The sequence below is a fragment of the Salmo salar genome, chromosome ssa06 (assembly GCF_905237065.1).
Source record: "Salmo salar chromosome ssa06, Ssal_v3.1, whole genome shotgun sequence".
Lineage (NCBI taxonomy): Eukaryota > Metazoa > Chordata > Actinopteri > Salmoniformes > Salmonidae > Salmo > Salmo salar.
Genome location: NC_059447.1, coordinates 6157962 through 6177354, shown reverse-complemented (window position 1 = coordinate 6177354; position 19393 = coordinate 6157962). Strand labels below are relative to the sequence as shown.

Sequence of the window (19393 nt, the reverse complement as noted above, 5' to 3'; positions counted from 1 at the left end):
AGTAACGTGATAAGGAGTACATCTTTTTTTTAAAGAAAGTACAAATTAGAAAACCTTTACAATGAGATGAGAGCTGTATTTTATTTCCCAATAAAGCCTGTATCTGTGGGCCTACTGTTCTCAGTGCAACCCTTGAAACTGATAAAAGTCTACTGTTTGAGACCACTCCCCTGTCTGTGTTATCTCTACCTCCACAACTGTCATCCCAAATAAATGAAGCACCCAAAATGTGCCAGATTACGATATGTAGCCTACTAAAGCTGCATAAGGACATAGCTATTCTTCTGAAATTTGACTTTCTTTGACATTTCATGTGGAATTAAGATCTCGTCTAAATGAACAAGCTATGCACAAGGGTGTAAGATATTATGGACAGTGGATGTGGGTTACTTATAATATCTACTTGTCTAAAGCTCTTTCAGCCCGCTCTTTTCTTGCAGTGTCATTCAGAGAAGATAACACCTCTACAGTTGTTCTTCATTCAACAGAATGACCTCAAACAGCAAACAACACGTCTGAACATTGAAGGTCAGAAATGTCATTTCGACGGTGATGTTTTCAAATTTTGTAATACTATATTCAAATGGATATTATGGCTGCCTTATTGAGTCGAAATGAAATTCCATGTTTGATTACAATCGTTTTGGTAATAATGAAAAAGGTGTCCTTTTCAACTGGCAGAAATTGATGGGATCTTTTTTAAAGAATATTCAGTGCTAGTGGAATTCAGTGGCCATAATAAAGTGTAGTATTTTATGATTATATTTTATATTATTAGGCTAAATATCAAACTTTTTGTTGTGGCTGGAAATTACTATCAGAGAGAGGCTTTAGTTCAGATTATTCACAGAACTGCTACATCATCTCATCCAGCAATCCACCGGAACTCTTGTTACTGCAATGATATTCCAACCGGAGCGTAATTGTTGACGGTCTGTCAACAACAAAGATGGCTACCCACAGACGCTAACTTCAATTTAATACTTGAAGGGTATATCATGTAACGGTACGATCCCAATCTGTTTGAAACTGTATTGACATCATATTGACAAAATCATATTTTCTTCGAATTGAAATAAACAACCCTGCAGGTATGGAATATTTTGTATTATTTGCCGAAATGTTGTTAGCTAGCTGAAGACTGATTTAGCCGTTACTATCTAACGTTCGCTAACTACGTAAGCTAATGTCTATTTCTTTGCACTGTGCGCCCAAAGTGGATAGTTGCCTGCAGAATATATTATCAATGACATTAAAGATATGCATCACATCAGAGAGGAATACAGAAACTGTTGTTGGTTGCTGTTGATTTTACTTTGACAACGGATAACGTTACGGGTGTCGCACAGCCTAGCCTCCGAAGCTGGCTGGAGTGTGCACTAACTTCGTTTAGGGCCTATTTTTGCTCATTTTATAAAACTAAGCGTCTCACTTTGTCTCAAACGTATACTGCAAATAGTCGATTAATGCCCAAAATAGTTTTGAATGTTATATTAACATGTAACGTAACTTAGGCCGCAATAGTGCTGTTATAGATGTGACGGGAAACTAAAGCACGACAGCCAAATCAATAGTTAAGCCCACAGGCATGGTTGGCATGGAAACGAATGCAAGGCTCAATATTGTGAAGGACACAAAGAGGGCAGCAGTGGACAAAGGCAACGGAACTCAACTGAAGCTGTCTGACAATGATTCGTTTGAGTTGACTAACAACAACTGTCCTGATTGCTGAATTGAAATGTCGGCTAAAAGTTTGAGTAGGTCACTCCTGATTCTTGGTCATGTTTATTAAACAAGATCGGCTCACACCACACGAAGACATTCACAATTTGACAAGATGAAACACTGGTATACACAGTATAACTAAACTATATATAGACTTTAACTATGTTACTACTTTTGGGGGGAACTAGTGTAGGTGGGTCATGAAAATACTAATTATTGGTAACTAGTGTAGCTGGGTAATGGGTATACTAATTATTGGTAACTAGTATAGCTGGGTAATGGGATATACTAATTATTGGTAACTAGTATAGCTGGGTAATGGGTATACAAATTATTGGTAACTAGTGTAGCTGGGTAATGGGTATACTAATTATTGGTAACTAGTGTAGCTGGGTAATGGGTATACTAATTATTGGTAACTAGTATAGCTGGGTAATGGGTATACTAATTATTGGTAACTAGTATAGATGGGTAATGGGTATACTAATTATTGGTAACTAGTGTACCTGGGTAATGGGTATACTAATTATTGGTAACTAGTGTAGCTGGGTAATGGGTATACTAATTATTGGTAACTAGTGTAGCTGGGTAATGGGTATACTAATTATTGGTAACTAGTGTAGCTGGGTAATGGGTATACTAATTATTGGTAACTAGTGTACCTGGGTAATGGGTATACTAATTATTTAATCCTTTACTAAATGTTTCTCCTTCCTGCAGGTATCTGAAGACACTAGGCTAACCTGTGATCACCTACCCCAGAAGGTTAGACTGAAGGAGCGTGCCTGACCTCTGACCCCTGACCTCCAGTCCCATCATGGTGCTGAAGATATTCTTCCCACAGTGCTGTAACAAGGCAGACAGTGGGCTGCTTGTGGGGCGATGGATCCCAGGACAGAACACGGCCGTGGTGCTAGCTGTTATCCACTACCCCTTCATCCCTGGACAGGTCAAACAGTACATCCACCAGGTAGTGTGTGTGTGTGTGTGTGTGTGTGTGTGTGTGTGTGTGTGTGTGTGTGTGTGTGTGTGTGTGTGTGTGTGTGTGTGTGTGTTTCTGGGGCATCAGGTAGGCTACTGGTTAGAGTGTGAAGATTTCTGTGTAATCAAACTGTCCACCTAGGAAGCAACACTGATTGAAAATAAATTTCACATGCTGTTGTGCAAATGGAATAGACAACAGGTGGAAATTATAGGCAATTAGCAAGACACCCCCAATAAAGGAGTGGTTCTGCAGGTGGTGACCACAGACCACTTCTCAGTTCCTATGCTTCCTGGCTGATGTTTTGGTCACTTTTGAATGCTGGCGGTGCTTTCACTCTAGTGGTAGCATGAGACGGAGTCTACAACCCACACAAGTGGCTCAGGTAGTGCAGCTCATCCAGGATGGCATAACAATGCGAGCTGTGGCAAGAAGGTTTGCTGTGTCTGTCAGCGTAGTGTCCAGAGCATGGAGCTGCTACCAGGAGACAGGCCAGTACATCAGGAGACGTGGAGGAGGCCGTAGGAGGGCAACAACCCAGCAGCAGGACCGCTACCTCCGCCTTTGTGCAAGGAGGAGCAGGAGGAGCACTGCCAGAGCCCTGCAAAATGACCTCCAGCAGGCCACAAATGTGCATGTGTCTGCTCAAACGGTCAGAAACAGACTCCATGAGGGTGGTATGAGGGCCTGACGTCCACAGGTGGGGGTTGTGCTTACAGCCCAACACCGTGCAGGACGTTTGGCATTTGCCAGAGAACACCAAGATTGGCAAATTCGCCACTGGCGCCCTGTGCTCTTCACAGATGAAAGCAGGTTCACACTGAGCACATGTGACAGACGTGACAGAGTCTGGAGACGCCGTGGAGAACGTTCTGCTGCCTGCAACATCCTCCAGCATGACCGGTTTGGCGGTGGGTCAGTCATGGTGTGGGGTGGCATTTCTTTGGGAGGCCGCACAGCCCACCATGTGCTCACCAGAGGTAGCCTGACTGCCATTAGGTACCGAGATGAGATCCTCAGATCCCTTGTGAGACCATATGCTGGTGCGGTTGGCCCTGGGTTCCTCCTAATGCAAGACAATGCTAGACCTCATGTGGCTGGAGTGTGTCAGCAGTTCCTGCAAGAGGAAGGCATTGATGCTATGGACTGGCCCGCTCGTTCTCCAGACCTGAATCCAATTGAGCACATCTGGGACATCATGTCTCGCTCCATCCACCAACGCCACGTTGCACCACAGACTGCCCAGGAGTTGGCGGATGCTTTAGTCCAGGTCTGGGAGGAGATCCCTCAGGAGACCATCCGCCACCTCATCAGGAGCATGCCCAGGTGTTGTAGGGAGGTCATACAGGCACGTGGAGGCCACACACACTACTGAGCCTCATTTTGACTTGTTTTAAGGACATTACATCAAAGTTGGATCAGCCTGTAGTGTGGTTTTCCACTTTAATTTTGAGTGTGACTCCAAATCCAGACCTCCATGGGTTGATAAATTGGATTTCCATTGATTATTTTTGTGTGATTTTGTTGTCAGCACATTCAACTATGTAAAGAAAAAAGTATTTAATAAGATTATTTCTTTCATTCAGATCTAGGATGTGTTATTTTAGTGATCCCTTTATTTTTTTGAGCAGTATAGATCTTTTTTTTTTTAAATCTGTCAGTCAGTGTGTAGCTGTCAGTCACCCAATACCCCTTCATCCCTTGTCAGGTCAAACAGTACATACAGCAGGTTATGTGTGTGTGTGTGTGTGTGTGTGTGTGTGTGTGTGTGTGTGTGTGTGTGTGTGTGTGTGTGAGACGGTCAGTGTGTGTGTGTTTTAACCTTCCTGTCCACTCTCCCTGGTCCAGATGCGTGGCCAGAGTGGGGTGGATCTGACGGTGCTGGGCTCATGGAGCATGCCCAAGGAGGGCCAGGAGGGCATGGAGAGTTTCCTCAGGGACCTCAGCACCATCTTCCCTCAGGGACAGTGGCTCCAGCTCAGTAGAGAGATGGGCAAGATAGGCTTCAGGTGTCACGTCCTCACAAGGGACCAGAGTAAGTCTCCGTCTGCCTCCCAAGTGGCCCCTATTGTTCCCTATATAATACACTACTTTTAACCAGGGCCCATGGGGTACATTTTACCCTCTGGCTCTTGTCAAAGGTAGTGCACTATGTAGGGAATAGTGTGTCATTTGGGATGCAGACTTTGTAACAGCATTAAAGGTGTTTTGTTTTGATTCAGAGATCACTCTCTTTGGAGATCAACTGTTGATATCGAATTATTGACGGAATGGCTTTCTTATGAAATGAATGTTCAGTCTATTGACGTGCATCACTGTTTTCTCATACTGAAATGAATGTTCTGTCTGTGGACATGCATCACTGCTTTCTCATACTGAAATTAATGTGCTGTCTATAGATGTACATCACTGTTTTCTCATACTGAGAATGTTCTGTCTGTGGACATGCATCACTGCTTTCTCATACTGAAATGAATGTTCTGTCTATAGACGTGCATCACTGTTTTCTCACACTGAAATGAATGTTCTTTCTATAGACATGCATCACTGTTTTCTCACTGAAATTAATGTTCTGTCTATAGACATGCATCACTGTTTTCTCATACTGAAATGAATGTTCTGTCTATAGACGTGCATCACTGTTTTCTCATACTGAAATGAATGTTCTGTCTATAGACGTGCATCACTGTTTTCTCATACTGAAATGAATGTTCTGTCTATAGACGTGCATCACTGTTTTCTCATACTGAAATGAATGTTCTGTCTATAGACGTGCATCACTGTTTTCTCACACTGAAATGAATGTTCTTTCTATAGACATGCATCACTGTTTTCTCACTGAAATTAATGTTCTGTCTATAGACATGCATCACTGTTTTCTCATACTGAAATGAATGTTCTGTCTATAGACGTGCATCACTGTTTTCTCATACTGAAATTAATGTTCTGTCTATAGACATGCATCACTGTTTTCTCATACTGAGAATGTTCTGTCTGTGGACATGCATCACTGCTTTCTCATACTGAAATGAATGTTCTGTCTATAGACATGCATCACTGTTTTCTCATACTGAGAATGTTCTGTCTATAGACATGCATCACTGCTTTCTCATACTGAAATGAATGTTCTGTCTGTGGACATGCATCACTGTTTTCTCATACTGAAATTAATGTTCTGTCTATAGACATGCATCACTGTTTTCTCATACTGAGAATGTTCTGTCTATAGACATGCATCACTGCTTTCTCATACTGAAATGAATGTTCTGTCTATAGACATGCATCACTGTTTTCTCATACTGAGAATGTTCTGTCTATAGACATGCATCACTGCTTTCTCATACTGAAATGAATGTTCTGTCTATAGACATGCATCACTGTTTTCTCATACTGAAATGAATGTTCTGTCTATAGACATGCATCACTGTTTTCTCATACTGAGAATGTTCTGTCTATAGACATGCATCACTGCTTTCTCATACTGAAATGAATGTTCTGTCTATAGACATGCATCACTGTTTTCTCATACTGAAATGAATGTTCTGTCTATAGATGTTCATCACTGTTTTCTCATAGAAAATGTTAAGTTAAGAGGACTTTACAAATTAGATAGCTTAGTTCACTCTGCTCTTTTTAATTCATAGAGACCCATATGTCTGTTCACTGTATATTTCATCAAAAGACGGATATTTCTGTTATCATAATGTAGTGAATCTGTAATAAAAATGTTCCTCTGCCTCTGCCGTAGATGGGAAGCTAGTACAACAAGAAAAGGAGCTGAAAGAGGATGGTGGTGGAGAGGGAAAGAAAGGAGGAAAGGGAGAAGGCAAGAAAGAAGGAATAAAGAAAGGAGGAATAAAGAAAGGAGGAGGAGAGAAGAAAGGAGAAGAGAATAAAGCAGAGGGAGAGAAAGGAGGAGGAGAGAAGAAAGGAGAAGAGAATAAAGCAGAGGGAGAGAAAGGCGGAGGAGAGAAGGACAAGGTGATATTTATCCACTATGAACAGAGGAAGGTCATGCTGTCCCAGCTGCACCCCATAGAGCACGGGGTTCCAGACCCTCAAACTGAGTCACAACTACCACAGGTGAGGATGTGGACTGACAACCTGGTTTACATTTAGATGTTGCTCATTGAACACAGGGGTTTTGTATCTTCTGCTGTGTTGTTTAGTTCTTATATTGTTGTTGTAATGCTTATGTGTTGTCTGTAATTGTTATATTGTTGTTGTTGTTGTAATACATATGTGTTGTCTGTAATTGTTATGTTGTTGTTGCTGCAGGTGTTTGGGACAGTGTGTCAGAGTGAGCCGCTGTTCTTCCTGGATAAGTATGATGACAGTCCAGTGAAGCTGACCCACTGGCAATCAGAGGGACGGGAGGGCTCCATTATAGTAGAACTGATGAAACAGGCCTCTACACCTGTCTGCCTGCTAACCACCTGGATACTAACACTGTGGACCAGCCTCTGTAGTAGCAGGTAAGGGGTGTGTGTGTGTGTCAGTACCTGTCTGCCTGCTAACCACCTGGATACTAACACTGTGGACCAGCCTCTGTAGTAGCAGGTAAGGGGTGTGTGTGTCAGTACCTGTCTGCCTGCTAACCACCTGGATACTAACACTGTGGACCAGCCTCTGTAGTAGCAGGTAAGGGGTGTGTGTGTGTCAGTACCTGTCTGCCTGCTAACCGCCTGGATACTAACACTGTGGACCAGCCTCTGTAGTAGCAGGTAAGGGGTGTGTGTGTGTCAGTACCTGTCTGCCTGCTAACCGCCTGGATACTAACACTGTGGACCAGCCTCTGTAGTAGCAGGTAAGGGGTGTGTGTGTCAGTACCTGTCTGCCTGCTAACCGCCTGGATACTAACACTGTGGACCAGCCTCTGTAGTAGCAGGTAAGGGGTGTGTGTGTCAGTACCTGTCTGCCTGCTAACCGCCTGGATACTAACACTGTGGACCAGCCTCTGTAGTAGCAGGTAAGGGGTGTGTGTGTGTCAGTACCTGTCTGTCTGCTAACCACCTGGATACTAACACTGTGGACCAGCCTCTGTAGTAGCAGGTAAGGGGTGTGTGTGTCAGTACCTGTCTGCCTGCTAACCGCCTGGATACTAACACTGTGGACCAGCCTCTGTAGTAGCAGGTAAGGGGTGTGTGTGTGTCAGTACCTGTCTGCCTGCTAACCGCCTGCATACTAACACTGTGGACCAGCCTCTGTACTAGCAGTGTAACGGGGTGTGTGTGTGTCAGTCTGTCTGTCTGCTATCCGTCTGGTACTAACACTGTGGACCAGCCTCTGTGTAGCAGGTAAGGGGTGTGTGTCAGTCTGTCTGTCTGCTAACCGTCTGGATATAACCTGTGTCTGTAGACTGGTGTGTGTGTCAGTCCTGTCTGTCTGCTAACCACCTGGATACTAACACTGGATCCTGTACGTTCATCAGTTGCAACTCTTTATGACCCAGTTTGTCTGTCTGTCTGTCTGTCTGTCTGTCTGTCTGTCTGTCTGTCTGTCTGTCTGTCTGTCTCCCCAGGATATTGAATGTGTTCATCTGTCTGTCTGTCTGTCTGTCTGTCTGTCTGTCTGTCTGTCTGTCTGTCTGTCTGTCTGTCTCCCCAGGATATTGAATGTGTTCGTCTGTCTGTCTGTCTGTCTGTCTGTCTGTCTGTCTGTCTGTCTGTCTGTCTGTCTGTCTCCCCAGGATATTGAATGTGTTCATCTGTCTGTCTGTCTGTCTGTCTCCCCAGGATATTGAATGTGTTCATCTGGCTGTCTGTCTCCCCAGGATATTGAATGTGCGTCCGATGAGGTTCATCTCCAGTAAGTTGTCTACATGTGTTCAGCTGAGCTACAGAACAGAACACCTTCAGACAGTCTGCTCTCCTACCAGAGCCACCGCACACAACCACTTCATGAGGTAGACCACACACACACACACACACACACACACACACACACACACACACACACACACACACACACACACACACACACACACAACCACTTCATGAGGTAGAGACCACACACACACACACACACACACACACAACCACTTCATGAGGTAGAGACCACACACACACACACACACACACACACACACACACACACACAACTTCAGAGTAGAGACCACACACACACACACACACACACAACCACTTCATGAGGTAGAGACCACACACACACACACACACACACACACACACACACAACCACTTCATGAGGTAGAGACCACACACACACACACACACACACACACACACACACACACACACAACCACTTCATGAGGTAGAGACCACATACACACACACACACACACACACACAACCACTTCATGAGATAGAGACCACACACACACACACACACACACACACACACACACACACAACCACTTCATGAGGTAGAGACCACACACACACACACACACAACCACTTCATGAGGTAGAGACCACACACACACACGCACGCACACACACACACACACACACACAACCACTTCATGAGGTAGAGACCACATACCAACACACACACACACACACACACACAACCACTTCATGAGGTAGAGACCACATACACACACACACACACACACACACACACACACACACACACAACCACTTCATGAGGTAGAGACCACACACACACACACACACACACAACCACTTCATGAGGTAGAGACACACACACACACACACACACACACACACCACTTCATGAGGTAGAGACACACACACACACACACACACACACACACACAACCACTTCATGAGGTAGAGACCACACACACACACACACACACACACACACACACACACACAACCACTTCATGAGGTAGAGACCACACACACACACACAACCACTTCATGAGGTAGAGACACACACACACACACACACACACACAACCATGTGGCAGACTGGCTATATCTAACTCACCCCATGCATCTCAAATCGCACACTATTCCCTATATAGTGCAGTGCATTTGACCAGAGCCCTATTGACCCCGGTCAAAAGTAGTGACTCTCTCTTTCTCTCCACAGGAAAGCCAATATCTTTGTGTCGTTCTTTGTGGATGTGTCTCTGGGGCTGCTGTTGGTATCGTGGATGTATAGAGAGAACCGTATAGGCAAACTGGCCAACACACTGGTACCTGCTGCTGATGTAAGACATTATGGGCAACATTTCCCGAGTGCAAAAGCAATGTACAACAATTACCTTTAAACCTCATTATAATCTGTCAGAGAGATTTCTTTTTAAACTTCTCTTCAACAATGTTCAGTAAAGAGAGGTGACTATTTATTTATTTATTGCTCAGTTGACTAAACTCTAGTTAAATAATCACCTCCGTAAAACTCACATTGTTGAAGATGAGCTTCAAATGAAATCATGTTGCCACATTATAAAGAGGTTCAGGGTCATTTTTGCACGTTGCTTTTACACTACAAAATATCCCCCTCAATATCCCCCTAAATATCCCCCTCAATATCCCCCTAAATATCTGTCTCTCTGAGTATGTGTGCTGATCTAGGATCAGTTCTGCCTTTTAGATCACAAAGAATAAGATGACATGGATAGAGGGGAGCTGATACGTACGGCCCCACGTCCCTCATGTCCATGTAATCTGATTCATTATGATATAGGATCAGGTCCCTCCTCTCCATGTAATCTGATTCATTATGATCTAGGATCAGGTCCCCTCTCCATGTAATCTGATTCATTATGATCTAGGATCAGGTCCCCCCTCTCCATGTAATCTGATTCATTATGATCTAGGATCAGGTCCCCCTCTCCATGTAATCTGATTCATTATGATCTAGGATCAGGTCCCTCCTCTCCATGTAATCTGATTCATTATGATCTAGGATCAGGTCCCTCCTCCATGTAATCTGATTAATTATTATCTAGGATCAGGTCTTCCTGTCCATTATGATCATATTGATTGTGATCTAAACAGCTAAATTGATCCTGGATCAGCACTCTGAGACACTTGATAAATACAGCCCATAGTGTATACATTATAAGGTGAGACTAAATGTTGTTCTATGATTTGTTAGCATGTAGCTAAGCTATGTATTGTTGTGTGTTTTGTTGTTAGCATGTAGCTAAGCTATGTATTGTTGTGTGATTTGTTGTTAGCATGTAGCTAAGGTATGTATTGTTGGTTTTGTTGTTAGCATGTAGCTAAGCTATGTATTGTTGTGTTTCATAGTTAGCATGTAGCGAAGCTATGTATTGTTGTGTGTTTTGTTAGCATATAGCTAAGCTATTTATTGTTGTGTGTTTTGTTGTTAGCATGTAGCTAAGCTATGTATTGTTGTGTGATTTGTTGTTAGCATGTAGCTAAGGTATGTATTGTTGTTTTGTTGTTAGCATGTAGCTAAGCTATGTATTGTTGTGTTTCATAGTTAGCATGTAGCGAAGCTATGTATTGTTGTGTGTTTTGTTAGCATATAGCTAAGCTATTTATTGTTGTGTGTTTTGTTGTTAGTGTAACCGATGTGAAATGGCTAGTTAGTTAGCGGTGGTGCGCGCTAATAGCGTTTCTATCGGTGACGTCACTCGCTCTGAGACTTGAAGTAGGGTTTCCCCTTGCGTTGCATCGCTTTTGTGGCGCGATGGGTAACGATGCTTCGTGGGGTGTCAGTTGTTGATGTGTGCAAGGGTCCCTGGTTCGAGCCCAGGTTGGGGCGAAAATAGGGACGGAACCTACACTGTTACATTAGCATGTAGCTAAGCTATATATTGTTGTGTGTTTTGTTGTTAGCATGTAGCTAAAGAGCTGGAGGAGCTGTTGCAGTGGCTGATGGGAGCTCCAGCTGGTCTGAAGATGAACCGGGCTCTAGACCAGGTGTTAGGACGATTCTTCCTCTACCATATACATCTGTGGATCAGTAGGTCTCTCACACAGACACATACACCCATGCCCCTCCTCCACAGACACAAACACCCATGCCCCTCCTCCACAGACACATACACCCATGCCCCTCCTCCACAGACACAAACACCCATGCCCCTCCTCCACAGACACAAACACCCATGCCCCTCCTCCACAGACACAAACACCCATGCCCCTCCTCCACAGACACATACACCCATGCCCCTCCTCCACAGACACATACACCCATGGCCCTCCTCCTCTCTCTGCAGGCTACATTCACCTGATGTCTCCGTTTGTTGAGATGATTCTGTGGTACGTGGGTCTGTCTGCCTGCCTGGGCTTGACCTTTGCCCTCTCCCTGCTCTCTGACATCACCGCCCTGCTCACCTTCCACATCTATTGCTTCTACGTCTACGGAGCCAGGTGAGAAGAGACCCATCACTAACCTTAACCCTGCTATATCTACTGTTTCTACGTCTACGGAGCCAGGTGAGAAGAGACCAGTCACTAACCCTGCTATATCTACTGTTTCTACGTCTACGGAGCCAGGTGAGAAGAGACCAGTCACTAACCCTGCTATATCTACTGTTTCTACGCCTATGTGTAACCGGTGTGAAATGGCTAGTTAGTTAGCGGTGCGCGCTAATAGCGTTTCAATCGATGACGTCACTCGCTCTGAGACCTTGAAGTAGATGTTCCCCTCGCTCTGCAAGGACCGCGGCTTTTGTGGAGCGATGGGTAACGATGCTTCGAGGGTGGCTGTTGTCGATGTGTGCAGAGGGTCCCTGGTTCGAGCCCAGGTAGGGGTGAGGAGAGGGACGGAAGCAACACTGTTACATATGGAGCCAGATGAGAAGAGACCAGCACAGTCACGATGCCTCCCAAAAGTGCACCACGTTTGACCTTAGTGCACTATAAAGGGAATACCCTATGAGCTCTAGTCAGATGTGCACTCTGGAGAGAATAGGGTCCCATTTGGGATACAGGCAGTGAGTCTTCAGTGTAATTTGGCAGGTTAACACGCCATGAGAGTAAGAAGGACCACATATTTTCATCTTCTTCCTAAAGCCTTACGTTGCTCCTGATGTCATGAATTTCAATCGGGACGTGCTCATCGAAGTGGAAACGCAATGCCCCCTTGCGGTTGAAAGACGGACTCCACATATTTTGAACATTTTTCAAACTTTTGCGTCCTCTTCAGTCCAGCCAGTTCGTCGAATAACATGTTTATTATCAGCTGAAACTGATATTTATCCTGTTTTTGAATTAAAATGTAATGTTCTTCCAAAATAAATAGGATCCCTGACGAGATGGGCTCTCCTCAAGCTTGCGTTACAAACGCTACACTTGACTTGTCCGCCCATTAGCGGGACACCGTGAAGATGACGTACGGCGTAATGAAATACGTCACCATGTAAACACGATCCACTACCGTTAAGGTGACTCGTCAGTGTAGCTTAGTGATGGGTGGTTTGCGAACAAGCGGATATTTTAGGTGAACGAAACCGAATTGCATCGTGAGAGAGCTGTTGATTTACTCCCTAATGTGCACACTGGTAGGCTACTACTGATTCTCTTCAGATCAATTATGAAAACATTCGGTGAAGATGTTGAGTCCTCACTGCAGGAACAATAGGTAGTAGAGCCTTATTCTGGTCCAAAATATGTTTAAAAAAACAAAAACAGATTGAAGGTTATAAAAGCTAATGTCATGATACTTAAGGATATTGGTCTACTGATTTGATTTAAAGTGTTGACAATGGCGTTATGAACTGCTGCTTTCTGTGAAGTAAAGCCCATGTTTAACACCTGCTTCATTCTTCAATCATACCTGTTGGTCCATTCATGGCCTCCTGACTTTGTATAAAGTGGGAGTGCCCCATCTGGCAGGGGGATCCGGGGGTCCTCCCCCTGAAAATGTTTACATTTTTAAAACAATTATGGGATATTGTGTGTAGATTGGGGGGAAAGTTGGCTGTAATGTGGAAAAGGTCGAGGGGTCTGAATACATTCTGAAGGCACTGTACCTCTCTCAGCCCTGTGAACATTATGGTGACATGTTACCCCGTTCCCCTTTACTAATTGATGCGTGAGGAGCTCTCAGCATGTCATTTACAGAGGGACTTATTAAATGTGTATGGAGGCTAAAAATATCTTCCTTCTCCCTCTCTCCCCCTCCACTCTCTTCCCCCTCATCCTCCCTCTCCTACCTCCTCTCTCTCCCCCCTCCCCTCTCTCTCCCCCTCCTCCTCTCTCTCTCCAGGCTGTACTGTATGACGGTATATGGTCTGTCCTCTCTGTGGAGGCTGTTCAGAGGGAAGAAATGGAACGTCCTCAGACAGAGAGTAGACTCCTGCTCTTATGACCTGGACCAGGTAGACACACACACACACAAACACACCTATCACACACACACACACACACATACCTATCACACACACATATTTGTTACAGTGAACTAGCGTGTGTGTATTTTACATTTACGTCATTTAGCAGACGCTCTTATCCAGAGCGACTTACAAATTGGTGGATTCACCTTATGATATGATACACAGATAACTAACGTGTGTATATTTGTTACAGTGAACTAACGTGTGTATATTTGTTACAGTGAACTAACGTGTGTGTGTTTGTTACAGTGAACTAACGTATGTATATTTGTTACAGTGAACTAACGTGTGTATATTTGTTACAGTGAACTAACGTGTGTATATTTGTTACAGTGAACTAACGTGTGTATATTTGTTACAGTGAACTAACGTGTGTGTATATTTGTTACAGTGAACTAACGTGTGTATATTTGTTACAGTGAACTAACGTGTGTGTATATTTGTTACAGTGAACTAACGTGTGTATATTTGTTACAGTGAACTAACGTGTGTATATTTGTTACAGTGAACTAACGTGTGTATATTTGTTACAGTGAACTAACGTGTGTATTTGTTACAGTGAACTAACATGTGTATTTGTTACAGTGAACTAACATGTGTATTTGTTACAGTGAACTAACGTGTGTGTATTTGTTACAGTGAACTAACGTGTGTATATTTGTTACAGTGAACTAACGTGTATATTTGTTACAGTGAACTAACGTGTGTATATTTGTTACAGTGAACTAACGTGTGTATATTTGTTACAGTGAACTAACGTGTGTATATTTGTTACAGTGAACTAACGTGTGTATATTTGTTACAGTGAACTAACGTGTGTATTTGTTACAGTGAACTAACGTGTATATTTGTTACAGTGAACTAACGTGTATATTTGTTACAGTGAACTAACGTGTATATTTGTTACAGTGAACTAACGTGTATATTTGTTACAGTGAACTAACATGTGTATATTTGTTACAGTGAACTAACGTGTATATTTGTTACAGTGAACTAACGTGTATATTTGTTACAGTGAACTAACGTGTGTATATTTGTTACAGTGAACTAACGTGTGTATATTTGTTACAGTGAACTAACGTGTGTATATTTGTTACAGTGAACTAACGTGTGTGTATTTGTTACAGTGAACTAACGTGTGTATATTTGTTACAGTGAACTAACGTGTGTATATTTGTTACAGTGAACTAACGTGTGTATATTTGTTACAGTGAACTAACGTGTGTATATTTGTTACAGTGAACTAACGGTGTGTATATTTGTTACAGTGAACTAACGTGTGTATATTTGTTACAGTGAACTAACGTGTGTGTATATTTGTTACAGTGAACTAACGTGTGTATATTTGTTACAGTGAACTAACGTGTGTATATTTGTTACAGTGAACTAACGTGTGTATATTTGTTACAGTGAACTAACGTGTGTATATTTGTTACAGTGAACTAACGTGTGTATATTTGTTACAGTGAACTAACGTGTGTATTTGTTACAGTGAACTAACGTGTATTTGTTACAGTGAACTAACATGTGTATTTGTTACAGTGAACTAACGTGTGTGTATTTGTTACAGTGAACTAACGTGTGTATATTTGTTACAGTGAACTAACGTGTATATTTGTTACAGTGAACTAACGTGTGTATATTTGTTACAGTGAACTAACGTGTGTATATTTGTTACAGTGAACTAACGTGTGTATATTTGTTACAGTGAACTAACGTGTGTATATTTGTTACAGTGAACTAACGTGTGTATTTGTTACAGTGAACTAACGTGTATATTTGTTACAGTGAACTAACGTGTATATTTGTTACAGTGAACTAACGTGTATATTTGTTACAGTGAACTAACGTGTATATTTGTTACAGTGAACTAACGTGTGTATATTTGTTACAGTGAACTAACGTGTGTATTTGTTACAGTGAACTAACGTGTATATTTGTTACAGTGAACTAACGTGTATATTTGTTACAGTGAACTAACGTGTGTATATTTGTTACAGTGAACTAACGTGTGTATATTTGTTACAGTGAACTAACGTGTGTATATTTGTTACAGTGAACTAACGTGTGTATATTTGTTACAGTGAACTAACGTGTGTATATTTGTTACAGTGAACTAACGTGTGTATATTTGTTACAGTGAACTAACGTGTGTATATTTGTTACAGTGAACTAACGTGTGTATATTTGTTACAGTGAACTAACGTGTGTATATTTGTTACAGTGAACTAACGTGTGTATTTGTTACAGTGAACTAACGTGTGTATTTGTTACAGTGAACTAACGTGTGTGTATTTGTTACAGTGAACTAACGTGTGTGTATTTGTTACAGTGAACTAACGTGTGTATGTTTGTTACAGTGAACTAACGTGTGTATGTTTGTTACAGTGAACTAACATGTATATTTGTTACAGTGAACTAACGTGTGTGTATTTGTTACAGTGAACTAACGTGTGTATATTTGTTACAGTGAACTAACGTGTGTATATTTGTTACAGTGAACTAACGTGTGTATATTTGTTACAGTGAACTAACGTGTGTATATTTGTTACAGTGAACTAACGTGTGTATATTTGTTACAGTGAACTAACGTGTGTATATTTGTTACAGTGAACTAACGTGTATATTTGTTACAGTGAACTAACGTGTGTATATTTGTTACAGTGAACTAACGTGTGTATATTTGTTACAGTGAACTAACGGTGTATATTTGTTACAGTGAACTAACGTGTGTATATTTGTTACAGTGAACTAACGTGTGTATATTTGTTACAGTGAACTAACGGTGTATATTTGTTACAGTGAACTAACGTGTGTATATTTGTTACAGTGAACTAACGTGTGTATATTTGTTACAGTGAACTAACGTGTGTATATTTGTTACAGTGAACTAACGGTGTATATTTGTTACAGTGAACTAACGTGTGTATATTTGTTACAGTGAACTAACGTGTGTATATTTGTTACAGTGAACTAACGTGTGTGTATTTGTTACAGTGAACTAACGTGTGTGTATTTGTTACAGTGAACTAACGTATGTGTGTTTGTTACAGTGAACTAACGTGTGTATGTTTGTTACAGTGAACTAACGTGTGTATGTTTGTTACAGTGAACTAACGTGTATATTTGTTACAGTGAACTAACGTGTGTATATTTGTTACAGTGAACTAACGTGTGTATATTTGTTACAGTGAACTAACGTGTGTATATTTGTTACAGTGAACTAACGTGTGTATATTTGTTACAGTGAACTAACGTGTGTATATTTGTTACAGTGAACTAACGTGTGTATATTTGTTACAGTGAACTAACGTGTGTATATTTGTTACAGTGAACTAACGTGTGTATATTTGTTACAGTGAACTAACGTGTATATTTGTTACAGTGAACTAACATGTGTATATTTGTTACAGTGAACTAACGTGTATATTTGTTACAGTGAACTAACGGTGTATATTTGTTACAGTGAACTAACGTGTGTATATTTGTTACAGTGAACTAACGTGTGTATATTTGTTACAGTGAACTAACGTGTGTATATTTGTTACAGTGAACTAACGTGTGTATATTTGTTACAGTGAACTAACGGTGTATATTTGTTACAGTGAACTAACGTGTATATTTGTTACAGTGAACTAACGTGTGTATATTTGTTACAGTGAACTAACGTGTGTATTTGTTACAGTGAACTAACGTGTATATTTGTTACAGTGAACTAACGTGTATATTTGTTACAGTGAACTAACGTGTGTATATTTGTTACAGTGAACTAACGTGTGTGTATATTTGTTACAGTGAACTAACGTGTGTGTATATTTGTTACAGTGAACTAACGTGTGTATATTTGTTACAGTGAACTAACGTGTGTATATTTGTTACAGTGAACTAACGTGTGTGTTTTCTAGTTGTTCATTGGGACGTTACTCTTCACCATCCTGCTGTTCCTCCTGCCAACCACAGCTCTATACTACCTAGTGTTTACCCTGGTGAGAAACACACACACACACACACACACACACACACACACACACACACACACACACACACACACACACACACACAGGCACTTTAATCCCCTACAATTGCTCTCCATCCATGGGCGCTGTCCTGCTGCTGACCCTGGGCCTCTCAACGTGTGTCTGGGGGTGTTGGGAAAGGAACAAAACACATTCTCCTTCTAACCAATGGACAATAAAGTATCTATTCTTTGACCCCTACTGTCTGTCTGTCTGTCTCTCTCTGTCTAGCTCCGCCTTGTGGTAGTACTGTTCCAGGGAGTTGTCCACCTCAGTGTTGACTTCATCAACTCCTTCCCTCTGTTCGCCATGGGCCTCCGACTCTTCAGATCCTACAGACTGGCAGGTGGGAGGGACCATCTCCGCCAACATGTCTAAATGTGTAGAATTGCAGGAAATGTACTTTAAAACTTTGTGGAAGTGACAGCGTTTTAACTACTTTGCCGATATGAAACAGACATTCATAATGTCAGTCAGAAATATCAAATTCCCGGTTTATGCTACAAATACAACTTTATAAAATGTTTTAAAAAATGTAATGTACTGTGGTTGTCTGTTCTGTACTGTGGTTTCTATATTCCTTTATTTAACCAGGTTAGTCTCTATTTTTAAGAGAGACCTTGAATGAGGGAGGGGGGAGGGAGGGAGGAGGGGGTGCTGGGCTGTGATGTTCTGTGTTTGACTGAGATGTCTGTGTTCTCTACAGAGGGGGTGAAGTTCAGAGTGCTCTGTGAGGAACCAGGAACACCTCTACACCTCATGATGGATGTAAGACATCTCTCTCTCTCTCCTCTCTGTTTCTTTCTCTCTTTCATTTAATTTTTCACAACATAAATTCTGTCTTCCTTTTCGTTCTGTCTTTTAGTTTATGTAATCATTTAAAACTAGATCCACACAAAATGATGCACTTGATTAAGAATCATTCAGGACACAAAAAAAGTCTACGACTTATTTCAATTGTGATCCTCTTTCATGATGGCGTTTGGCATATGTGGCAGAATAAAAAACCAGAAGCTAAAAATATCAGTCAGTTTAGTTATTTAGTCCTGTAAAACCACAGCAACATAGACATACCACACACACACACACGTGTCATTCACAGTTTTTCTCCTAGATAAACCTAGACATGTTTACGTCTCCCCCTCCTCCGTCTCTCTCAGATTAACCCTCTGAAGGTGAGCAGTGTGGTTCAGACCTACAGGACCCCCACCTACAGCTGCTACCCTAAAGACTCCTGGCTGGCCCTCTGCAAGAAGCTGTTCCTGGGAGAACTCATCTACCCCTGGAAACACAAGACTACCAAGATAGACTAGGACCAGGGGAGAGATGGGGAGAGAGAGAATAGAGGAGGGGGAGAGACAAGAACACCAAGGTTAATGAGAGGAGGGGGGAGGGATAGGGGGAGAGACAAGAACACC

At 42.1% G+C, this 19393-nt stretch overlaps 1 protein-coding gene across 4 annotated transcripts; it reads left to right on the top strand.

The window, feature by feature from the left end:
- The first annotated feature begins 222 nt into the window (after positions 1-222).
- On the top strand, positions 223-19393 carry LOC106565680 (phosphatidylinositol glycan anchor biosynthesis, class Q). 4 transcript variants are annotated; one of them, XM_045719661.1, is made up of 14 exons: positions 223-528; positions 2446-2695; positions 4556-4742; positions 6456-6790; positions 6986-7182; positions 8481-8612; positions 9732-9852; positions 11456-11582; positions 11839-11992; positions 13833-13944; positions 17865-17945; positions 18207-18321; positions 18682-18743; positions 19136-19393. In XM_045719661.1, the coding sequence occupies exons 2-14, from the start codon at positions 2543-2545 to the stop codon at positions 19286-19288; spliced, it is 1929 nt and encodes a 642-aa protein (XP_045575617.1). In that variant the 5' UTR covers positions 223-528; positions 2446-2542; the 3' UTR covers positions 19289-19393. The 4 variants fall into 4 exon arrangements, with proteins under 4 accessions (XP_045575617.1, XP_045575620.1, XP_045575618.1 ...); XM_045719664.1 differs by having other exon boundaries at positions 240-549; XM_045719662.1 differs by lacking the exon at positions 223-528 and adding an exon at positions 857-1006.